The sequence below is a fragment of the Euprymna scolopes genome, chromosome 29, assembly GCF_053919585.1.
Source record: "Euprymna scolopes isolate OS-2025 chromosome 29, ASM5391958v1, whole genome shotgun sequence".
NCBI classification, from domain to species: domain Eukaryota; kingdom Metazoa; phylum Mollusca; class Cephalopoda; order Sepiida; family Sepiolidae; genus Euprymna; species Euprymna scolopes.
This window is the reverse complement of record NC_136510.1, coordinates 106,258,220-106,285,207: the sequence shown is the minus strand read 5'-3', so window position 1 is coordinate 106,285,207 and position 26,988 is coordinate 106,258,220. Positions and strand designations below refer to the sequence as shown.

The window sequence follows — 26,988 nt, the reverse complement described above, 5'->3', positions numbered from 1 at the left end:
TGACAAAACCTCCCCTCATTGTCTGTCTTATTTGAATGGGTCAGCCATTCCACGTTATGGACGTTGAAGTTACCACAGATGTGGATGTTAGCCGAGGGATGATCAGAGAGGATGTGGTCTATTTTCTCAGATATAATCTTAAACATAGTAACTCCGCTGTTATGGGGCCAATAGAGGGCAAATATAAATGCAGTGGTGTTAGCAAGTGCAACCCGGAAGCACATATAGGGTAAATTAGGATCTTCTCTAGAGATATCCCTGCCACACGGGAAGCCATCTTTAATGTAGGCACATATTCCATGCCTATGGCGATCTTGGGGGTCAGATTTAGCTGTTAAGTTAGAGTATCCATTAATTATGAACTCATCTAGGGAAGTGGTCGGCCCTATTCCAGTTTCGCTTAGAAAGAATATGTCCAGTGTCGTCTCCTGTAATTGGGTTTTAACCTCTGGAAGGTTGGAATGTAGACCCCTGATGTTGGAGAAGAAGACCTGGTAGTAGGGGTCTACGTTGGAAGATGGGGTTCTAGGGTTATTCGAGTTTTTTTCTGGAGATATTTCATGTTGAGGTTTTGGGATTTGTGGAACAGGGCAGCATACCTAGTTAGAGCAGTACAGAGAGGGAAAGTAAGAGAGAAAAAGACAGGAAATTTTTTTTTTTTTTTTGTAGCACATGAAAAGGTAAAGCCGTAACAATTACTCACTAGTATGGCATCGAGAGGCCCCACCAGAGAGTACTGCATGGTCCAGAATCCATACATCAAATAGCAATACAGCAGTCCCAGTACTTTGCGCCTGTTGATAGGACAGCCTCCTTAGTTGTTAATCCAAGGTTCGGGTCCCTGACTATCAGGCAGATAACGTCAGCCCAGACAAAATGTTTACCTCTAGCACCCTTACTAGTGACATGGCCACAAGGATAGACATAGACAGAAAAATTTCTGACATCTCAGACTACTGTTTACCAAGTACTACCGACCTTTAAGCAGCTTTTTCTTCACCCTTTGTCAGAAAAATCACTCATTTGAATGAGGACTGAGGGACAAAAAAGGAGAAGCGAGAGTTACTGGAGCTGCCGATAACACATCCACTGTATTATCTACTCTCCATTAAAAAAAAAAAAAAAAGAAAAAACGGGGAGGAGGGGAATGGGTACAAGTAACTTATTAATATCTAAGTAGTAAAGTCCGGTGCTAAATTATCAATTCAGGACACTTTTGCACTTTTGATGATAATCACCCCTCCCATATTAATGGGTGGAAGTTTTTGTCATTATCTATCTCGAGTTTGAATCATTGGAGCTTCACCTTATAATTAAAATCCAATAATTAACTTTTAGCAATTTGTAAAGGCGGCTTAATAATTAATTTACATTTGAGTTTAGATAATTATTCAAGGTTTTAATTTAGGAGGTTCGTTTTCATAGGTGACTTTTTCTTTGCTAATGTCACTATTATATTTTGAATATAATTAAATAAGACCAACTATATTAGATGGTTTGATTGGCTAGCCAGGAAGCAAGCATTTTCAATATAAGCAAGCTTATGGTAATAGTATATATTAAGTATATTACTTAAATAAAGTCCTAACTTTATCTACTGTAATAGAGAAAATAATTCCCGGCATTTTGGTTTTTTATCGCTAGTTTACTTTGTAGCATGGCTGAGCAATGTTTTGCCTGTTTCAATAGCAGTCGCGAAGGGGGGGGGGTGACGAATAAGACAGGAAAAGTAGAGCAAATAAATACATATACATAAATAAAACAAGAAAAACAAGTTTAAACAAGGTAACATGAAAAACATTTGTTAGGATGAATTTTAAAATACTTAACGTCTGTTTGCCATAATGGTTTGGCGTCCGTTTTTGCCAACTGGCATATTGGCGTGTCTTTCTAGAGCGAAAGATTTCTATTTCCGGATAACTTGTTCACGTGTGCCTATCTATTTATAGAATAAAAGTCGTTACGTTCAAATGTGTAAATATATTTAATTTACATTTTTTTTTTAAATAAAGTCCTAACTTTTTTTTTTTTAAATAAAGTCCTAACTTTTTTTTTTTTTTAAATAAAGTCCTAACTTTTTTTTTTTTTTAAATAAAGTCCTAACTTTTTTTTTTTTTTAAATAAAGTCCTAACTTTTTTTTTTTTTTAAATAAAGTCCTAACTTTTTTTTTTTTTTATCAAATAAAGTCCTAACTTTATCTACTGTAATAGAGAATAATTCCCGGCATTTTGTTTTTTATCATATGTTCTCATAGTAATGTGATATATTTTAAATGTTTTTCGTTTTCAGTATGGGTCAAGTTTTTGTTATGGGCACCAACATTGATAAAAGATCCAAGCCTGAAAAGTTACGCATGTCCAACATCCATGTTGGTCGTATTGTGACAGCAGTGGCCTGGAATGCTTCTGGGTCACAGTTTTTCATTGGTGACAATATGGGAACTGTCTCTATTGCATACATCTCAACATCAAAGGTAACGCTTTTATTTTTGCCCTTTATTAGAATATATATTATTTTATTTCAAAACCAATGGATTAAACTTCCAAACATATCGACGGTTAATTATTTTATTTTTTTTTTTGTGTTTTATTTATTTACAGTTGTCAATTATGAAAGACAATATACGTTATATAAAACAATTAAAATTATTTAATTTTTACTTTACCTTTTAGAAGGGAACATCGATTTCCATTCAGGACTACTAGATCATAAAGGTAAAAGAGATTGTTAGTTGAGCAATGAACAACACCATAAATTGAATTCCAATTAATTAAAAATTTGTAATATGTTTCTGAATTTTTGAGATGAGGATTGATAATTCAAATTATTTGGACTACTGTTTTCATCTTGAGTAAAATTCTCACAACGTTTCAGTCCACAATGACCTGTGGTGTAACTGATAAAGTACTAAGTAACTCCAGTTCTAAATAACTCTTCTGGAGGTTGAAGATTCAATCCTCAGTGTGAGTGATGCTAAGAATAAAATTGCAGATTACTTAAGACTTCTACTTGGTCACGGCTGACCGAATGAAAGCATGACATCCTTATGGATTAAATAAAGGGTTTCGAAATTCTGTACAAATTCCCAAGTTTGACATCATCATTTTCAGTTTAATATCTGTTTACATCTGAAGGAGGTCAGAGGTTAATCAAGATGAGAACCGTGTCCCTGATAATGAATGTATATTACGGTAATTTTTCTTGTACTATAGCCTGCTTGAAGTTATGCTAAATCTCTTGGGGGAGCTGGTTTTCCCCACCTTTTGCTGCTTTTTATTAGAATTGGAAGCCCTAGGCATCACTACTGGGAATACGGATGGACCGATTCAGGCAATTTTTATTAGTTGTCACTTACCTGTCTTGAACGTTTTTTGTGATACTTAATTCTGTGCAGATTTCCAAATTTGATGGGAAGATTCTCGAGTTTGACAAGATAGACCTGAAAAAGATCGGAGGTTACATTGACAGAAACGTTTTGAAAACATGAGAATTGTCGTATAAATAATTCAACTTATCCAAATGTTGTTCTATTTTTTAATTTTTCTTTTCAGGCTAAGAATCTGTTTACTCAACCACTTGAGGTCATCTTAAACTTGGACTCAGCCGTTGTGCAGATGGATTGGGCGGGCGAACGACTTCTGCTTTCAACACTCAGCAGGTGCTACTTGTGCTTTACCGACAGGTGAGCAACACTTTGTGAAATGTCTCTAATTAAATAGAATACATTTCGTCATCTTTTTTTTTCTTCCTTCCTTCTTTCTTTATTTTATCCTCCTTTTTCTTTCTCTTCTTCCTCCTACTTCTTCTCCTTTCTTCTTCTTTTCCCTCTTTCTTCTCCTCTTTAATTTTTCTTTTTTTCTTCTTCCTTCTTTTTTATTCCTTCTTCATCTTTTTCCTTTTTTTCTTTTTCTTTATTTTTCTTCCTCAAACTACTTGGGTGCTGTTTATGCTTTACTGACAATATTTCCAATTAAATTTTACTGCTGTTGTTGATGTCTTCCTCTTCTTCCTTTCTTCTTTTTCTTCTTTTTCTTCTTGCTGTCTTCCTCCTCAAACTTTTATCATCTCATGAGCTTCATAATCATTTTCTGTGGCATTAGAGGATGCTGGTGCCTTGATATGTTCGTGTGTGAGCAACGCAAAATGTTTCATATTAAATAGAATAAATTTCTTATTGTCATCATCATCATCATCTTTTTTCTTCTTCGTCCTTTTTTTCTTCTTCCTCCTTTTTTCTCCCTTTTTCTTGTTTCTTCTTCTCCTTCTTCTCTCCCTTCTCAGACTACCCATGTGTTACTTACATTTTACTAACAAGGTTTCCAATTTCAACACGACTATTATCATCATCGCCATCTTTTTCTTATTGTCTCCATCCTCAAACTTTTATTGTTTTATGAGTTTCGTAATCATTTTTTGTGGCATTAGAGGACGCTGGTGCTTCGACATGTTTGTTTGTGGTACGAGGAAAAGATCATGTGACGCCTTCTTCTTCTTTTTTTTTTTTTTTTTTTCTTTTTTTTTCTTTTTTTTTACACAGGCATCACCACATTATCAAGGTCAAGAGACCACTCGAGGATAAGGGTTAAAGAGTGTACAGTAGAAATTGGACAATATATTCTTCTTCTTCTTATTATTATTTATCATCACCATAATCATAACAATAATAATAATTGGTTTAACATTAATTTTCCATGGGTCCTGCGTATAATTTAAATAGATATCCAGTGATGAGGCGCATCTATTTTAATGGTATGTTTGCATCGTTTCTGCTGGGTAGCATTTTTGTCGATAAATATTGTATTGTTTCAGATTTTTTGAGATGAACATTGATAAATTGTATTCTCATCATGGCTGTTATTCATTGACACCTGGTGCAATCGATAAAGGTGTTGAGTTACAATCAGTTCTAAGTGACAGTTTTTTTTTTTAATCAAATGTTTAATCCTTACTGTAGGTGATACTATTTCAAATTCTTTTATAAAATATTTTTTTCTATTTCAGAGCCAAATATTTTCAGATTGGTAAAAAACTAAGGTAATCTATTCATTTATTTTTAGAAATGCAGGAGATGTTGCAGTATATACAACAAAACGAAATAGTGGTCAAAAACAAATATAAAACAAATAAATGTTACCAAAGGCAAGATAAGTTACTTTTCTACTTACCTGGGTAATTTTAGTGTAGTCTAACATTTTAAAGCGTCTATGTAATTCGAAACACAAGTAGTGCCATGTTGGTAAGTTAGAATGGCTGACATCAGATGTTCATCTAGGAAGTCTTGATAATAGCTTAAATCATGAAAATAAAAAAAAATACTGATAGAAATTCATGCATGATGACACTTATTGGGTGGCTTTAAATCAGTATTTTATTTTTTTTTAGTTTTGAGTCATTACTGACTTTCCAAAAAAACACGTTCTTGTTGACTATATTGTTATTGGTTTAACTTGACGCTACTTATTTTCGAACTGAATAAAAGCTGTAAAATATCTTAAAACACAGAAAACTTATTCCGGTAGATAAGAGTAACTTATCTTGCCTTTGGTAACAGTTATGTTATATATTTGTTTTTTTTTTTTTTGTTTTTTTTTTACCACTTTTTCGTTTTGTTGTATGTACTGCAAAATCCCTGAAATTCATTGTTTTTTGTTTTTTTTAAGAATTCGTGTGTGTGTGTACTCTAAGAATGTTCCTCCTAGAATAGGTAAAATGTTGCCTTACGAAGATTAAAAATCAATAAATGATGATACTAAATTTTATGCCTAGAATACTTATGTTTCAAAATTCATAATGGTTGGTTAATTAGTTTAGGAGTGAATCCTGTCCATATAAATATATAAACCAGGGCTCTACATTGCGAGTGAATTTTCAAAGTGGCGACTAGAAATAATGAAACGCTTATCTTTTGGCGATTGCATTTCTTTCACTGAAAATCTTCCAAAACTCACGGCTGAGTGAAAAGTATCTTTTCAACATTTTTAGATTAATAAAACGAACAAAGTTAAATTATTTAAATAAAAGTTTAATAGAACCTTTTGACTGTTTTCCCTGTACTTTTACTTTTTTGTTTGATGAAGGCTGTTTAAAAAAACACCTGAAGAAATTTGAATCTTTATACCATCAAGTATCAATATAAAATTTGTTGTATATTTAGAATTACACTTATTAAAAAAAAAACAAAAGTCTTTATGATATACGTACTCATCACAGAACGAAGATGTCATATTCTAAAAATCATGTGGTTTGGCTAGTAACTTTTCTATTTGCCTAGTAAATGAAAATTTTTACTTGTCAAAGGTCAACTAAAGATAAATTTGTTCATTATAACATAGAACCCTGTAAACATATGCACATAGATTAATAAATAATGAGAAAGAAATCCTACTCGTTTCGCATTGATCACTAAAATCATACGCATGACGCCAGAATAGCACAATATTTCAGGAATATAATCCCTACCCCAAGTGTTTTTAGTTCTTTATCTTGTTACTCTGCCTCAATATAACAATTTGTTTTCTATTTCAGAGAGGGGGCATTTGGGACAACTTTTTACTATAATTCAACAGTTTCAACACCTCTCATCTTCTGTGCACGTCCAAGCTCTCGCGTGTGGGAGGTAAAATGAAACTTCTTGCATTTTGTTTTTCTCACTATTTTGTGTTTTTTATTGTTTTATGTTTTTAAAAAAAATTTTTTGTTTTTATTGTTTAAATATTTTTGTCTTATGTTTTTATTTATTTTTTAAAATTATTTTTTGTTTTTATTTTTTATTTTTTTGTTTTTATTGTTCTTTTGTGATCTTTGACACTTTTTGATCAGGAACTATTTCCTTGTCTTTCATGCAAGTTGTTGTTCTTGCCTCCTCTTGTCTCCAGAAACAATGGATACTCCTTATAAAAAGGGTTTTTACTAGTGATGGGACAATTCCAATATTTTTCCTGATTCCGATATAATTACCGATTCTGTACTAAATTACTGATTCCGATTCTTTATAAATCTCTAAATATTTAACTATAAAAGTGGTATTTGGTTCTGATTACCAAATAAAGTACATTTTAAATGTACCTATATTTCCTCAAACGTAAAAGCACATTTATGAGAAGGTAATCTAGAAATTTTAATCTTACTGGAAGTTTAAATCTATAAATATTTATTTCATTATTACTTCAAGCAATGGAAAATGTTTCTTAAACCAAAATCAAATAAAAAAGATAATTTAAGGAATCGGTTTTGGCATCAGAAAATAGGCTCAAATTTTTCCGATTCCGATACCCCAAAAAGCTCCGATTCCGATTAATCGTCCCAACACTAGTTTTTACAATGCATATAATAACTCACAGGAAAATTGAGGAAACCAATTGAGATACCGCCATGTTGTTTTTTGGTATCGCTCAAGATGGAAAAAATATTAAAATGTCTTTTTTTACCCTTATTACTATGTAATACTAAATTGATTTTAACCCTAAAATGTTTCTAATGCCATAAAAGTATTATCAAAATCTTTAACCTCTTCATTTACCGATTATTGTCTATTAAGGTCTTCCATAACTCATTCATAAAAAGTGATTGTAGCTATTTCGGTTATGTACCCCCATCTAATCACTGAATGGACTCTTCCTGACATGATGAACATATTAATTTATTTATTGCTAACTATTATCCTCATCTTTCTTAGTTTTTGTTTCACAATAACTATTTCTCAATAATGAATTCCAATTAAATATATACCATTCAGTACGGACCCGACCATGGAAGATCAGATAATAAATAAACGTGGATTTATAAGACCAAAAAATTCAACCTTGATCACCCTTCGTGTGCAGTGGGTAGAGACGTTGAATCTCTATGGTTCCAGGTGAGAATTGTCTAAAGATGGTGGTTTCAATCCTACCCAAAGCTGGCCAGAGGCTTACTTGGCCAAAACGTGAGAAAACAACAACTATGGAAGGCAGTAATTGCTGAGGATGCAGTTAGAAGATTCAGAGTTCCTATCCCGTCGCGGTTATCACCTGACTAAGGCCAGAGGAATAGTTGGCCGAAACGTCATGTAACAACTAAGAAAGACGAGTATAATAGTCCGCAATAAATGAATAAATAATACTCATCTCAATAATGAATTTCAAGTAAATAATATATATACGATGAACAGCGTCGTTATTATCAATCAGGGTAAGTGTGGAAAAAAGCAAAGCAAGGAAACAACCTCTGTTGATCCATTACTTCTGTACTTTTTGTTAATATATTTTCTTTTAATTACCTTTTCATGTTATTTCTTTTGGCTGTTTAAAATTCAACACTGACAAACTTTATTATATATTAGACAAACTGTTGTCGTGATCTACCCTATTCCCTCATTGTATGGACTATTTCTGACTCTATGAACAATCAGCAGAAGTAAAGTGAGGAGGCAGCCTCTGTCAATCCATTACTTCTGTACTTTCTCTTAATATTGCTTTCTATTCCAGTAACTTCTTTCCCAGAAAAGCAGGCTTGTGGAACTCTTTTCCTGCTGACTGTTTTCCTCCTACCTATAACCTTGGTCTCTTTAAGACTAAGGTCAATAGACATCTGCTGTCTTTGCTATAATCCTCTTTCTTTCTTGTTAACTCCTTACATTAAGTGGCTTCACGTCTTATCTGGAGCGATATTCATGAAAAAGATTTTTTTTTATTAATTACTTTCTGTTTGTGTTATTTCTTTTGGTCTTTTAACACTATAACGGAATCTAAGTGTCATTTCTTTTGGCTTGTTAAGGTCACAACACTAACATAATTTGCTATACGTTATTTAAAGAAGTACTTAATCTGATCAACAGTGTGATACTATATAGACATTCTTAAATAATCACCTTAAAAATTTTTCTATAGACAAACTGTTATGGTGATCTACACTGTTTTGTCCCTGTCTAGATTTCTTATCACCAATCAATAGAGTTGAGAGAAAAAAAGCAAATTGAGAAAGCAGCCTCTGTCAACCCATTACTTTGGTACTTTTTGTTAATCCAATTTTTTTTTGTTAATTAATTTCTGTTTGTGTTACTTCTTCCAGTCCCTTAAATCAACAGCACTAGCAACATGTATTTGGACTTATGTTGGATACAGCATCATCTTTACTACAAAACTTGCAACATTAGATTTTCGAAAAGGACTTTAGAGTGCACACAAAACTTATTACTACAACATTAGCAGCAAGAAACTAAGACGTCTTGGAGAGATAAAGCTGCCTCTGTCAATCCATTACTTCTGAATTTTTTTCTAAGACAATTTTCTAAGATTACAGCACTAACATACTTTGCTATGCATTACTTTTTAAAAATAATTAATCTGGTCAGCAGTGTGATACAATACAGATATTCTTAAATAGTCACCTTAAAAGAAAAATCAGCTAGATCAACTGCTGTGGTGTCACTGTACAGGGTGGAATGATAAAATTGTTGCCCCAGAAAATATGGCATGAGTCCATTTCCATTATGATAAAAACCGGTTTTCTTTTTTTGTTGTAGGCTATCTATTAGTTGGCCGGTTGTGTACAAATCCCGAGCATGATAGGAGCCTTCTATCATGTCTGAAAGTGACACAATGTTCAAAGAGTTAGATCAGAGATGCACCGCTGTACAACTTATGCTTTCTATTGATCCGAGTTATGACTGCAGGACCATTGCTAGCACCCTCGAAATGCAAATGGTTAATGCTTGAGGGCACAGCTCAATAAAGTTTCTGGCCATGGTTATAGACTTTTGTGTAGTTTCGAGTGAAGGCCACATCATGCCACCTGATATCTTGAAAGTCAACGCCAAAGTGTATCAGGATGTGCTGAAGAGTGTGGTGATCCCCTGGTGCAATCAGGTGGCCACTGGCAGACCTTAGGTGTGGCAGCAATGGGACTCTTTACCAACCCACAACTCCACAGAGACTTGGGCTTGGCTGCAAAAGGAGTGCTATGAGTTTGTCTCCCTTCTCTCACTGGCTCCCCCTCCTTCCCCGACCTGAACCCGCTGGACTACTTCATTTGGTCATACGTCAAGAACATCACCAACATGACTTCCCACAACACCAAAGCCAGTCTGATAGCTGCCATCCACCGAGTATTCGCAGAGCTCCAGGCAGCGCTTGAGGAAAAGGCATGTGTGGCACTATTTTGTGCTATGGCTAGTTTTTTTTTTTTTTTTTACGTAGTGAATGGATCGCTGCATGAACAGCATAACAAAAGAGGTATGTCTCCATTTGATTTTCCGGAGAATTACAGATGGGAGCTGATTGAAAAAACAAGAAAATCTCCCCCCCCCTTCCAAGAAACTAGTGCCGTTACGACCAGAGATGAACAACAACAAAGAAGAAGAAATCCAACAGACTAAGGTATGTTTTTATTGTTTTCTGGAATACCGTTTGTTAAAACGGGCGGGGCCTGGAGTCATCCGCATGATGAAGCAAGTGGTTCTCCTTGGCAAATGATCGTTTGTAACATTGGTAGAGCAGAAGAGTTCCAGTGACGACCAGGTAACACCCTGCCAGCAAACGTACATTACTACATTGGTTGCAGTTCCCAGGACGTTTCATGACCAAGTTAACCAATCTAGGCTTCCTTGTATTATCATACATGCTCCCAGTTCCGGACCAGTATCGAGGTGGTGATTGAGGCTGAAGGCGGCTACATTGAATAGATGTCAGCTCTACTACATAATCAAGTTACCTGAATTGTTTTTTTTCAATAAAAGTTTTAAAATAAAGCTGTGGTGTTGTTTTCTTTAAGGCGACACTTTTATCGTTCCACCGTGTACAAACTTTTTCTATTCATAGTCGTTATGTCCAATCAGTAAAATTGAGAAAAGAATCAAAGTGAGAAAGCAACCACTGCCAACCCATTATTTCTATACTTTCGCTTAATACAATTTTTTGTTAATTACTTTGTTTGTCTCATTTATTTTCAGCCAGTAGTATGTCAACATTGTATAATTTTTTTGGACTTTCAATTTATGAAAAATAGTTAAAACACGTTATCAATATATTTTTTAGCTATATTATTTATAAGATATTTTTATACATATATATATATATACATTTTATTTTTTATTCCCATATCTTTCTGTTGTAGCTTCCTCAGACTTTTACAGGAAGTCTGAGGAAGCTACAGACGGCCAAAAAAAATGGCCGAGTAGCTGAAACAATAATGTAACTCGGCCGTTTTTTTAGCTACAGACGGTCAAAAAAACGGCCGAGTTGCTGAAACAATAATGTAACTTAACAGAAAGATACGGTAATAAAAAATAAAACCCATATTTGCTCTACAACAGTATTGAGCACTTTCTTCAGTTTTTATTAATTACCATCTCCACTAAATATATATATATATATTTATTTATTTATTGCTTTTTGTCTTTAAGGTTGATTTTGAAGGCCAGGTTTTAAACACACATCAGTTCAAGCAGCTGCTAGCCATCCCACCATTACCTGTGATAAATTTAAAGTAAGTACAGAACCCCCCCCCCCCAAAAAAAAAAAACAAAAAAAAAACAGTGTGCTTGTACATAATAGTGAGATTGCAAATAAATGCATTCTAGGTGAAAACATTACGTACTTACATGTCATGTCAAAATTTAATGAAAATTTTTAAAATTATGAAAAATGATTACAAATAAAAATAGAATTTATTAAATTATAGGGATTTATTGTATTTGTTACTGTCAAAGAGTTCTTAAAATTCAGGGGACGTCCAACCTGACTCCTCTCCCTTGCTTTCAATTTCAAAGTCCACAATTTCATAATAAAAAATGGCGGATCGCTATTGTTTTTTTGTTTTTTTTGTAAAAAAATAGTTCTAGCAAATCATTTATTGGATTATTTTTTTGTAATTTTTGAATTTTTACTAATTTCGACATGACACATAAATACGTAATAGTGCCTTTTTATCTAAAATACATTTTTTTAAAAGCTTATTAATCTACACAAGCACCAAAAAAATAAAGAGTAATTCTATATATGCAAGGTGTATGAAAAAATATAGTCACTTGGGTTTAAAAAAAAAAAACTGTTGGGTCTATTAGTATTGTAGCAAATTGTGCCCCATAGCTTGAAAAGTGGTATACTAGCGCTCCCGAGAAGGCACTGATTGGATAGAAAAATAGCTGAGGATGAGCCTGTCAGCATTCACTTATAGGGCATCTTCAGCAATACCCCTGTCTTCAGCTACCATGTATTCATCTATATATGGAATATTTTTGCATCATATGGACCGGTGCATCACCCACTAGTCTTTCTCTATTGAACAAGGTTAAAAAAAAAAAAGAGTCTCCACTCTAATAGATCCCTGACTGTCAACCAAGCTCCAAACTCTGTCCCATCGCTGTGCCTTTTTTATAAGTCCTTTTTCGGAATGTGCTCTGACATACTTATATTGCTGGTGCCCCTTTGACTAACACGACAAGTAGCAAAATCTCACACCTTCACTGCACAAGTTCCTCGTATCCTGCTTCCGACTGTATTAACCCTCTGAAATTTAAATGTGAAGTGAATAAATATCTTACTGCTCAACTTCCTACTTAGAATGTCACTGTAGGCATGGTCTCTAATTTACAGTATGTCTTTGTGGAAATTTGCCTTGTTTCAGGTGGATATGTGTAAAAAAAAGTCCGCCTTTAACTTGCTAGAATGATGCTGAGGCTGATATATCATTCAAACAGTAATGTTTGAATATATGGTTAAGTGGCAGTTTTAATCATTTAGAACTGCTTTAAAGCTTCACTGCTCACTCATTTTTTGACCAAATTTCAAACAATTATTACAGTTTATAGATCACCTTAGCTATATTGTGAAAAAAAAAACATTTTCAATTTTCGTTCAGTAAAACAAAAGTTATGATGAATTTACTGGTGTTCAAAATCTTTAAAGAAAATGTAAGGAGGTGAGCAACGTTTTTTATGACTGGTTTCCATAGCAACCACGTCGCTTCAGTGACTACTGTTGCTACCAATTCACCGGGCTCACGAAAAGAGAAGTAACAAGTGAAACAGAATGAAAGAATGAAAGGGAAATAATTGGAGGGGATTTTATTGAAAGCAGATGAGTGTCATACGTTGTTATTACATATGTGTATGTTATGTTTATGGAGACAAAAAAATAAAACTGAAATTAAACAAAGGACAAGTGAATTTACTGGAAGCCTGGAAAAATCATGGATTACAATAGAAAAATGCAAGCATTAAAAGTTAAATGGTTAAGCTAAAACATGGAAAAGTAAAGGACTAGTTGTTAAAACTGGAAAAGAAAAGGGCAAGATATTCTAGTAAAAAATATAATAAATTTATAACTTAAAATATTGCAGCATTAAGAATATTTTATAACATATAATCAATTCTGGCTGCAATATTTTAAGTTATAAATTTATTATATTTTTTCTTTCCTAGTTTTAACAACTAGTCCTTTACTTTTCCATGTTTTAGCTTAACCATATTACTTTTCATGCTCACATTTTTCTATGGTAATATATATATATACTAGCATTTCAGCCCAGCGTTGCCCGGGTGTTTTGAGATGCATGTTGAGCAAAAAAAAAAAAAAAAAAAAGAAAAACGATCAGTTTTTTATAATTTGTCCCCTATTATTACCCCTTAACATTTATTGTTTTGGGCTCAAATCATGTTATTAAGTTAGATCCATGTCCAAGGAACCTATATCTAAAATTTCAATTGTTTATACCTAAAATTGGCGGAGGAGTTTGGTAGAGTTCTCAAAGGTCAAATCATTGAACTTTGACTCCTTAACAGCCAAATTTCTTGACGAAAACCGATCATTAAGATTCTCCCAAATCTCAGTACCCTGTATATCAAATTTCGAGTCTGTAGACTGAAAATTGACAGAGTTATTATTGCGTAGGAAAATGTACACAGACACACACGTACACACGTTCACTTTTATAGATATACTAGCATGGGTGCCTGGCATTGCCCGGGTGTTTGGAGGTGTATGCTGAGCAAAAAACAAAAAAAAAATGGTCAATTTTTTAAACTTTGACCCCTATTATGACCCCTTAAAATTTATTGTTTTGGGTAGAGTTCTCAAAAGTCAAATTGTTGAACTTTGACCCCTTAACAGACAAATTTCTGACCGAAAACCGATCACAAAGATTTTCCCAAATCTCAGTACCCTGTATATCAAATTTCGAGTTTGTAGACTTAAAATTGACAGTTATTGTGTGGGGAAATGTACACACACACAGACAGACAGATACACAGACACGTTCACTTTTATATATATATATATATATATATATATATTCACCTAGTCAACGACGGATACTTCTGCAAGCATATATATATATATATATATATATATATATATGCTTGCAGAAGTATCCGTCGTTGACTAGGTTAAAAAAGAGCCTTCGAAAAATGGACTGATTTATGAAAGGTTATGAAAAAAAGGGATGTGAGTGTAAAGAGATAACTTCAAACTTTTGGGGTATCAAAACCAAAGCAACCCCCTCAAACAACATGAGGGGGCAGTAGTGGGAATCTTTATTGACACAAACATACGAACACTTAATAGGGTTCGCCATTAATTATAAGTGACTCCCATAGGGAACCACCTCTGTTGGTGTGAGTGAGCAATTTAACCCATAACCCCCCCCCCCCCTTGCCATGGTGGGGTTATCATGGCAAGTTCGGTAGCTCTACATCGAACCGTGTGAGTGTGCATAGGGTTCCTATTTATAAGTAACACCCCTGGGACCTCTACCCCGTTGGTGAGGGTGAGCAGTATAACCTGTCACCCCCCCACCACCACCACCACCACCACATGGTGGGTTATCCTGCCATATTTGGTAAGTCTACAAGTGTAAATCAAATGGTGTGAGCATGCACAGGGTTTCCAGTTATAAGTGACCCCCCCCCCCTTCCGGGTCCCCACCCCTGTTGGTAACCTGTCAAATTTGGTAGCTCTACATGAAATGGCGTGAGTGTGCAAAAACTAACATAACATTGTTAAACTATTTCGCCTGAGCAAATGCATAGGTGATTGGACATAGCTTTTGAATTTGATATATCCCAGAAACTTCCTCCTTTGGAAGAAGCTCGGTAAAATCATTCATAATTAATGTGTCAGAACAGGAGGAAGGCTTGTGTAACTCGACATATTCAATTATCCCTTGTATTGCAGACTTTACCAACTCCTTGCATATGCAGTAAAACCCTGGGATACGCCATTAAAAATTAGTAACAAAATACAATACAGTATATAGTACACATGTATAGAATCAAATAACATTATGAATAACATCATAAAGCAAATATCGTGATCAGGAACTGGGAAAATATATTTCACAGCTTAACCCCCCAAAAAACGTATCGTGGGGCCACTGTATCTCGGGGTTCTACTGTACTAGAAGTATTCCCGCCCTTGACTGGGTTTACATGACAAATGTTTGTGTGTTGTATTTATTGTCTACATTTTCTTAAAAAAAATTACTGGTGCTACTAGATCAGGCTGTTTAAAGATCTCGGCTTCCTGACTTAAATGCACCAAACATTGATGTTATTGGTTTTTTTGTTTTTTTTACCTTTCTCTTTGCAAAACTCATGTTTTGCAAAGTCTCCCACCCCCAAATAACAATTTTATTCTACAAAACAATCAAACTAAATACCATCAATAAATATTTGAAGATGTAGAAAACTTGAAGCATGGGAACTTTTGCTAAAATGATTGAACCTGAAAAGGGTTGATATACCATAAAATAAAACAATCAAACCAAACCCCATAAATACATCGTTGAAGATGTAAAGATCTTCAAACATGCAATCTTTTTCTAAAATTACTGGATTACTTAAATCGGATTCTTGCACACAAAATGATACTAAATCTAAGATACTTGATCAATCATTTACTGAAATGCTATCTGCAAACATATATTGTAATGAGACCATGTAAAAGAAGCTCCCTCCCTTCTCCAAATATTACAGAATATCTGGAACTTTTACAGAAAATTGAAAATAAAATGGGATACAAAACAATTTATCAAGTAAAGTTGTTCAATTTAAATACATCTGTTTTATTTTTTTTCATCTAGTCCATCATATTTTAAAATGTCAACGATCAGCAAAAAAGTTTCGAAATTTAAATTGATGAAAATTGTTTCTAGTCATCTGATGGGTACTATGCTGTGTGGTCACCTGCTGAGTACAATGTCATATGGCCACCCGCCGGGTACAATGCTGTATGACTATCTGATGTAAATAGTTCAAATGAAAATGAGATAAAGAAACAAAATAAAGTGGCTCCATTTTCATTAATTACTACACAAAAATTTAGGGGAGGGTGCCACTTCTTTCTCAAGATTATTCTGCTTACGCTTGATTCTCACAATATAATGTTGAATGTTTAGCAAAAGGGCCTAAAGCAGTATTTTTATTTTTTAGCCTTTCTTATGACTTGACCAAAGATTGAACCCTAGCCCTGGTCTCTCGGCTGATAAGCAAACACCTTTACCACCATGATAAATCGGTCAACATAATTTGATAGAATAAATTTTTAAAATGATTGATTTAACAAAATGTAACATTTCTTTGTCATTTCTAACGAAATGAGTGATTTAGTATTTTTCAAATCCAATTTTTAATTCGACTTTCTGACTCAACTAATTTATATTCTGACATTTTTATTTTTGTGTTTGTGTTCCCAGGGATGAGCAGCTGAATTTCCAGGAAGATGGAAAATGGAATACGCAGTCCGTAAATTTTGTCCGTATAAAACAAATCAAGTAAGTTCTATCCATTTTTTATTTTTGATTTAAATTATGTCTTTGAGTGTTCTTCCATGCTGTTTGCTGCTGCATTTAAAAGAATTCCGGCAGAAAATTTTGCATAAAAATATATGATGTATTGTTTGGGCGTTTAGTAGTGATGGATGATTCTAATATTTTCTCCGATTCTGATACAATTACTGATTCATTACTAAATTCCCGATTCCGATACAATTACTGATTCCTTACTAAATTCCCGATTCCGATACAATTACTGATTCCTTACTAAATTCCTGATTCCTATACAATTACAGATTCCTTACTAAATTCCTGATTCCTATACAATTACAGATTCCTTACTAAATTCCTGATTCCTATACAATTACTGATTCCTTACTAAATTCCCGATTCCGATACAATTACTGATTCCTTACTAAATTCCCGATTCCGATACAATTACTGATTCCTTACTAAATTCCTGATTCCTATACAATTACAGATTCCTTACTAAATTCCTGATTCCTATACAATTACAGATTCCTTACTAAATTCCTGATTCCTATACAATTACTGATTCCTTACTAAATTCCCGATTCCGATACAATTACTGATTCCTTACTAAATTCCCGATTCCGATACAATTACTGATTCCTTACTAAATTCCTGATTCCGATACAATTACTGATTCCTTACTAAATTCCCGATTCCGATACAATTACTGATTCCTTACTAAATTCCTGATTCCGATACAATTACAGATTCCTTACTAAATTCCTGATTCCTATACAATTACTGATTCCTCACTAAATTTTCGATACAATTACTGATTCCTTACTAAATTCCTGATTCCGATACAATTACTGATTCCTCACTAAATTTCTGATACAATTACAGATTCCTTACTAAATTCCCGATTCCGATAACAATTACTGATTCCTTACTAAATTTTCGATACAATTACTGATTCCTTACTAAATTCCCGATTCCGATACAATTACTGATTCCTTACTAAATTCCCTATTCCGATACAATTACTGATTCCTTACTACATTCCTGATTCCGATACAATTACTGATTCCTTACTAAATTCCCGATTCCGATACAATTACTGATTCCTTACAAAATTCACGATTCCGATAAAATTACTAATTCCTTACTAAATTCCCGATTCCGATACAATTACTGATTCCTCACTAAATTTTCGATGCAATTACTGATTCCTTACTAAATTCCTGATTCCGATACAATTACTGATTCCTCACTAAATTTCCGATACAATTACTGATTCCTTACTGAATTCCCGATTCCGATACAATTACTGATTCCTCACTAAATTCCCGATTCCGATACAATTACTGATTCCTTACTACATTCCTGATTCCGATACAATTACTGATTCCTTACTAAATTCCCGATTCCGATAAAATTACTGATTCCTTACTAAATTCCTGATTCCGATACAATTACTGATTCCTCACTAAATTTCCGATACAATTACTGATTCCTTACTAAATTCCCGATTCCGATACAATTACTGATTCCTTACTAAATTCCCGATTCCGATACAATTACTGATTCCTTACTAAATTCCCGATGCCGATACAATTACTGATTCCTTACTAAATTCCCGATTCCGATACAATTCCTGATTCCGATACAATTACTGATTCCTCACTAAATTTCTGATTCCTTACTAAATTCCCGATTCTGATACAATTACTGATTCCTCACTAAATTTCTGATTCCTTACTAAATTCCCGATTCCGATACAATTCCTGATTCCGATACAATTACTGATTCCTCACTAAATTTCTGATTCCTTACTAAATTCCTGATACCGATACAATTAATGATTCCTCACAAAATTTCCGATACAATTACTGATTCCTTACTAAATTCCCGATTCCGATACAGTTACTGATTCCTTACTAAATTCCTGATTCCGATACAATTACTGATTCCTCACTAAATTTCTGATTCCTTACTAAATTCCCGATTCTGATACAATTACTGATTCCTCACTAAATTTCTGATTCCTTACTAAATTCCCGATTCCGATACAATTCCTGATTCCGATACAATTACTGATTCCTCACTAAATTTCTGATTCCTTACTAAATTCCTGATTCCGATACAATTAATGATTCCTCACAAAATTTCCGATACAATTACTGATTCCTTACTAAATTCCCGATTCCGATACAGTTACTGATTCCTTACTAAATTCCTGATTCCGATACAATTACTGATTCCTAACTAAATTTCTGATTCCTTACTAAATTCCCGATTCTGATACAATTACTGATTCCTCACTAAATTTCTGATTCCTTACTAAATTCCCGATTCCGATACAATTCCTGATTCCGATACAATTACTGATTCCTCACTAAATTTCTGATTCCTTACTAAATTCCTGATTCCGATACAATTAATGATTCCTCACAAAATTTCCGATACAATTACTGATTCCTTACTAAATTCCCGATTCCGATACAATTACTGATTCCTTACTAAATTCCTGATTCCGATACAATTACTGATTCCTCACTAAATTTCCGATACAATGACTGATTCCTTACTAAATTCCCAGTTCCGATACAATTACTGATTCATTACTAAATTCCCGATTCCGATACAATTACTGATTCCTTACTAAATTCCTGATTCTGATACAATTACTGATTCCTTACTAAATTCCTGATTCCGATACAATTACTGATTCCTTACTAAATTCCTGATTCCTATACAATTACTGATTCCTTACTAAATTTCCGATACAATTACAGATTCCTTACTAAATTCCCGATTCCGATACAATTACTGATTCCTTACTAAATTCCTGATTCCTATACAATTACTGATTCCTCACTAAATTTTCGATACAATTACTGATTCCTTACTGAATTCCCGATTCCGATACAATTACTGATTCCTCACTAAATTCCCGATTCCGATACAATTACTGATTCCTTACTACATTCCTGATTCCGATACAATTACTGATTCCTTACTAAATTCCCGATTCCGATAAAATTACTGATTCCTTACTAAATTCTTGATTCCGATACAATTACTGATTCCTCACTAAATTTCCGATACAATTACTGATTCCTTACTAAATTCCCGATTCCGATACAATTACTGATTCCTCACTAAATTCCCGATTCCGATACAATTACTGATTCCTTACTGAATTCCCGATTCCGATACAATTACTGATTCCTCACTAAATTCCCGATTCCGATACAATTACTGATTCCTTACTACATTCCTGATTCCGATACAATTACTGATTCCTTACTAAATTCCCGATTCTGATACAATTACTGATTCCTCACTAAATTTCTGATTCCTTACTAAATTCCCGATTCCGATACAATTCCTGATTCCGATACAATTACTGATTCCTCACTAAATTTCTGATTCCTTACTAAATTCCTGATTCCGATACAATTAATGATTCCTCACAAAATTTCCGATACAATTACTGATTCCTTACTAAATTCCCGATTTCAATACAATTACTGATTCCTTACTAAATTCCTGATTCCGATACAATTACTGATTCCTCACTAAATTTCTGATTCCTTACTAAATTCCCGATTCTGATACAATTACTGATTCCTCACTAAATTTCTGATTCCTTACTAAATTCCCGATTCCGATACAATTCCTGATTCCGATACAATTACTGATTCCTCACTAAATTTCTGATTCCTTACTAAATTCCTGATTCCGATACAATTAATGATTCCTCACAAAATTTCCGATACAATTACTGATTCCTTACTAAATTCCCGATTTCAATACAATTACTGATTCCTTACTAAATTCCTGATTCCGATACAATTACTGATTCCTCACTAAATTTCCGATACAATGACTGATTCCTTACTAAATTCCCAGTTCCGATACAATTACTGATTCCTTACTAAATTCCCGATTCCGATACAATTACTGATTCCTTACTAAATTCCTGATTCTGATACAATTACTGATTCCTTTCTAAATTCCTGATTCCGATACAATTACAGATTCCTTACTAAATTCCTGATTACGATACAATTACTGATTCCTTACTAAATTCCTGATTCCGATACAATTACTGATTCCTTACTAAATTCCTGATTCCTATACAATTACAGATTCCTTACTAAATTCCTGATTCCTATACAATTACTGATTCCTTACTAAATTCCCGATTCCGATACAATTACTGATTCCTTACTAAATTCCCGATTCCGATACAATTACTGATTCCTTTCTAAATTCCTGATTCCGATACAAATACAGATTCCTTACTAAATTCCTGATTCCGATACAATTACTGATTCCTTACTAAATTCCTGATTCCTATACAATTACTGATTCCTTACTAAATTTCCGATACAATTACAGATTCCTTACTAAATTCCCGATTCCGATACAATTACTGATTCCTTACTAAATTCCTGATTCCGATACAATTAATGATTCCTCACAAAATTTCCGATACAATTACTGATTCCTTACTAAATTCCCGATTCCGATACAGTTACTGATTCCTTACTAAATTCCCGATTCCGATACAATTACTGATTCCTTACTAAATTCCCGATTCCGATACAATTACTGATTCCTTACTAAATTCCTGATTCCTCACTAAATTTCCGATACAATTACTGATTCCTTACTAAATTCCCGATTCCGATACAATTACTGATTCATTACTAAATTCCCGATTCCGATACAATTACAGATTCCTTACTAAATTCCTGATTCTGATACAATTACTGATTCCTTACTAAATTCCTGATTCCGATACAATTACTGATTCCTTACAAAATTCCTGTTTCCTATACAATTACAGATTCCTTACTAAATTCCTGATTCCTATACAATTACTGATTCCTTACTAAATTCCCGATTCCGATACAATTACTGATTCCTTACTAAATTCCTGATTCCTATACAATTACTTATTCCTTACTAAATTTCCGATACAATTACAGCTAGAATTACTGATTCCTTACTAAATTCCTGATTCCGATACAATTACTGATTCCTTTCTAAATTCCTGATTCCGATACAATTACAGATTCCTTACTAAATTCCTGATTCCGATACAATTACTGATTCCTTACTAAATTTCCGATACAATTACAGATTCCTTACTAAATTCCTGATTCCTATACAATTACTTATTCCTTACTAAATTTCCGATACAATTACAGCTAGAATTACTGATTCCTTACTAAATTCCTGATTCCGATACAATTACTGATTCCTTACTAAATTCCTGATTCCTATACAATTACTGATTCCTTACTAAATTTCCGATACAATTACTGATTCCTTACTAAATTCCTGATTCCGATACAATTACTGATTCCTTTCTAAATTCCTGATTCCGATACAATTACAGATTCCTTACTAAATTCCCGATTCCGATACAATTACTGATTCCTTACTAAATTCCTGATTCCGATACAATTACAGATTCCTTACTAAATTCCTGATTCCGATACAATTACTGATTCCTTACTAAATTCCTGATTCCGATACAATTACTGATTCCTTACTAAATTCCTGATTCCTATACAATTACAGATTCCTTACTAAATTCTATATTCCTATACAATTACTGATTCCTTACTAAATTCCCGATTCCGATACAATTACTGATTCCTTACTAAATTCCCGATTCCGATACAATTACTGATTCCTTACTAAATTCCCGATTCCGATACAATTACTGATTCCTTACTAAATTCCCGATTCCGATACAATTACTGATTCCTTTCTAAATTCCTGATTCCGATACAATTACAGATTCCTTACTAAATTCCTGATTCCGATACAATTACTGATTCCTTACTAAATTCCTGATTCCTATACAATTACTGATTCCTTACTAAATTTCCGATACAATTACAGATTCCTTACTAAATTCCTGATTCCTATACAATTACTTATTCCTTACTAAATTTCCGATACAATTACTGATTCCTTACTATATTCCTGATTCTGATACAATTACTGATTCCTTACTAAATTCCTGATTCCGATACAATTACTGATTCCTTACTAAATTCCTGATTCCTATACAATTACTGATTCCTTACTAAATTTCCGATACAATTACTGATTCCTTACTAAATTCCCGATTCCGATACAATTACTGATTCTTCACTAAATTCCCGATTCCGATACAATTACTGATTCCGATTCTTTATAGACACTCAATATTTAGCTATGAAGTACTTACTCTTTCAAAGTTATAGTAAAAATATGGTTAATGTGCAGATATCTTCATAAAAAAATACACTTGTAAGAGATGATCTATAAATTTAAGTTTTACTATTAATTAAAAATCAATAAATATTCATTATTTTATCATTACTACCTACAGTGGAAGATCTTGCTTTTAACAAAATTGAATAAAAAAAAAAAAGTAAAAGAATCGTTTATTGGCATTGGAAAGTAGGCGCTAATTTTTCTGATTCTGATTAATCATCCCAACACTAGTATTTAGTGAGATTTGTGAAGGCTACACAAGAGTTGACGAAAGTTAATCCCCTGAATTTGCTAACTAGCTGCTTTCTGTTGATATCAATTAGAGCCAGTTAATATAATATTTTTGGACACCCATGCTCATTTTGAGATTTTGCTTACACACTCCAGCTATGTAGTTGCACCTTCTGCAGGACATGTGTTGTTTATTTAACAAACATATGTATTCCTCCCAGTGCATCTGCAAGTGTTTCTGCATCAATCAGTCGGATGTTATTGCTGATGTAACCAAATTGCTTACTGGGAGGGAGTGAGTTTTTTTCTTTTTTTTACTCACGAAAAATCAATTATTTAAAAAAAAATTTTTATTTATTAATTTCTTTTTATTCACCTTCACCCCAAACAAGGCATATCGCAACTTGGATGTAAGGGGTTAATATTTGGGAGCATGCCTAAGAAAGATTAACAAGATGTTGGTTTATGTTACATTTAAACTTCTGCATATTAGTACATACATGCAAACAAACAAAGTCAGAGAAGCAGGTAGCAGGGAGGGAATTCCGAAGTTTAGCTGTTTGAGGGGGAAAAAACTATTAGAGTAGAAAGCTTTCTGGCATTTAGGGACCTCAAGACTGAAGGGGTGAGATTTTGTAGCCAAGCGAGTTTGTCGGGATATGTACAATGAGAGAGCACAAGTGCGATGAATTCATCAGAGCACATTCCATTAAATTACTTGTAAAACAGGCACAGAGATTCAACATTCGATATACATATCTCTGACAAACCCACTTAGCAACAAAATCACACCCCTTCACTATTGAGGTTCCTAAATGCAAGAAAGCTTTTCAGGCGAAGAAACTATTAAAGTAGAAAGTTTCTTCCCTTGAACAGCTAGACTTTGGAATTCCCTTCCTGCTACCTGTTTCCTCAATTGTGCAGAAGTTCAAATGTAATGTAAACTAACATCTTGTTAATCTCTCTTATGTATCGTCCCACGTCTAAGTGGCGACATGCCTTGTTTAGGATAAAGGTGAATAAAAATAAATAAATAAAAAAATAAAATACTGTTGCCATATCTGGGCAGGAACTGCTAAAAACAGCCTATCCTGCCTTGACAGAGTACAAAATAGACTTTGTGGCTTAGTGGGGGATGCCCTTTTCTCTTCCCTGCAACCTCCCTCTCTCCCATAGAAGAGACGTTGCGCGCCTATCCTTGTTTTATCGTTATTTCCATGGCAGGTGCTCGTCTGAGCTCCAATCTCTGGTCCCCCCTCGCAAATGTTTTACAAAAAACACCCATCTAGCTGAAACCACTGTCAAAAATTTTCCCCAATCTTTATCTGTGCCTAAATCAAAACGTAGATTCCATGAACAAAGCTTCTTTCTTAGAACTGCACGCCTGTGGAACTCTGTTCCATCTGCTTACTTCCCACCTGACTACAACCTGGATGTCTTCAAGTCCAACGTAAACAAATTCCTGATGAACCGCCCCCCCCCCCCAAGTAGACATCTTTATTAAACCCCCACACTAACATGAGGTCGCCAAGCTAATCAAGAACCGTGCATGAGGTCGCCAAGCTAATCAAGAACCTTGATTCCAGTAAAGCAACTGGCCCTGATGGCATCCCAATTATAGTGTTAAAAAAGCTTCAACCAGAACTTACTCCCATACTTACGAAACTATTTAAGCGCTGCCTTAAGGAGAAGTGCTTTCCGACTCCCTGGAAGACCTCATCAGTTTGCCCTGTATTTAAGAATTAAGGTGATAAGTCATCTCCCTCTCAGTACAGACCAATAAGTCTCCTGTGTGTTATGAGTAAGTTGCTGGAATCCATATTAAATAGAGAAATAGTCAACCACCTCAGCAGGAATAACCTTCTTAGTGACACACAATATGGTTTCCGCTCTGCAAGATCTACCGCAGATGTGCTGACGGTTATATCCCACAGGATTAGTGAATCTCTTGACAAAGGCTTCCTTTCTAGGGCAATTGCTCTTGACATATCAAAGGCCTTTGACAAGGTATGGCATAAGGGTCTACTTCACAAGATTTCCAGCTACGGTATAACTGGAAATATTTTCTCAATCATTAAATCATTTCTCTCCGATAGGCTCATAAGAGTAGTGGTAGATGGACAAAAATCAGAGGCCTGCAGTATTAATGCTGGAGTCCAACTCTCTTCCTGATCTACATCAATGACCTCCCTAAACACATACTTAAATCATTCGTTGACATCTATGCTGATGACACGACCATCTACGGCAACACATCAAAGGCTGTAAATGACAAAGTTCTCTCTGAGTCTCTCTCCTCTGATCTCGAGCGCGTGGTTCAGTGGGGGAAGATGTGGCTGGTTACCTTCAATGCATCCAAAACCAAACTCCTATCCTTACATCATCAACGCTCTGATCCCCATCTGGCATCAATTGTGATGGATGGCTCTCGTCTGGGTGAGGCCCTGTGTTTTGACAAGCTTCTGGGTTTGACCTTTACTCCTGATCTGAAATGGAACACGTACATCAAGTCTGTTGCCAAGGTCGCTGGAAAGATGGTGGGATCCTTCTACCGCTCCAGAAGATATCTCACTACTGATGCAATTCTCTATCTATATAAAAGCCAAGGATGGAATACTGTTGCCATATCTGGGCAGGAGCTGCTAAAAACAGACAGAGTAAAAAATAGACTTCGTGGCTTAGTGGGGGATGCCCTTTTCTCTACCCTACAACCTCTCTCCCACAGAAGAGACGTTGCGAGCCTATCCTTGTTTTATCGTTATTTCCATGGCAGGTACTCGTCTGAACTCCAATCTCTGGTCCCCCCTCGCTAATCTTTCACGAAAAACACTCGTCTAGCTGAATCCACTGTCAAAAATTTCCCCCACTCTATATCTGTGCCTAAATCAAAACGCGGATTTCATGAACAAAGCTTCTTTCTTAGAACTGCACGCCTGTGGAACTCTGTTCCGTCTACCTGCTTTCCACCGGACTACAACTTGGATGTCTTCAAGTCCAATGTTAACAAATTCCTAATGAACTGCTCCCTTAATTAAACACTTCATCAAATCTCCACACTAACGTAATGTGCTTACAATAACCCTTATCCCTGAGTGGCTTCCGGGCCTTGATAAGTGGTGATCATCTTGTAAAAAAAAAAAAAAAAACTAATTGATTTTTCTTTTGCAATTTTTATTGTTCCATCATGCTTAAGTTTGAAATAGCATTTCCCTTCTAAATGAGCTGATAGAATGGGCAAAAACCAATTCTTGTTTTAACTAATTATGTTTAATCTTATCCAATGATTATTTTTTTTTTTTTTTTTAAACTTTCAAAAATATCTTAAGCTATATATATATATTTTTTTTTAAATGTAATTCTTGCAGAAATTTGCTCCTGGGGTGGACGCCTGGTGCTATATATATTCTTGATCCTCTTCATGTTCGAGCAGTTTTATGGAATGCAGAGTTCGAAGGTAAATAACAGATAAAATTTACAGTTTTTATATTTAAATTTCATTCAGAAAAAAAAATAATTTTCCAAATAAAATATTGTTTGAACAAACAATAAATTATTTATATTAATTTCCTTAATCCATGGATTTTCGATGTAGACTCATCTCCTTGGAGGAAAAGCCATTAGCAAAATATTAGTTCCGGTTTAATATAATTTTGCTATTCAGCACATACATAGAAAATGTATTTTAAAGATTAAATCTTTTTAATGGACATAGAGAGAGAAAATAAGGGTTGAAACAAAAAAAGATATGAGAT

General features: G+C 34.2%; 1 protein-coding gene across 1 annotated transcript in view; it reads left to right on the top strand.

Annotated features, from left to right (window-relative positions):
- Positions 1 to 26,988, top strand: part of LOC145252802 (uncharacterized) — a 203,101-nt gene that overhangs the window by 56,991 nt on the left and 119,122 nt on the right. Inside the window, exons 5-11 of the mRNA XM_080112758.1 lie at positions 2,291 to 2,474; positions 3,553 to 3,683; positions 5,003 to 5,035; positions 6,527 to 6,617; positions 11,382 to 11,464; positions 16,670 to 16,747; positions 26,602 to 26,690. Of these exons, the coding sequence (XP_079968884.1) occupies positions 2,291 to 2,474; positions 3,553 to 3,683; positions 5,003 to 5,035; positions 6,527 to 6,617; positions 11,382 to 11,464; positions 16,670 to 16,747; positions 26,602 to 26,690 (689 nt within the window). The remainder of the gene's footprint in view (positions 1 to 2,290; positions 2,475 to 3,552; positions 3,684 to 5,002; positions 5,036 to 6,526; positions 6,618 to 11,381; positions 11,465 to 16,669; positions 16,748 to 26,601; positions 26,691 to 26,988) is intronic.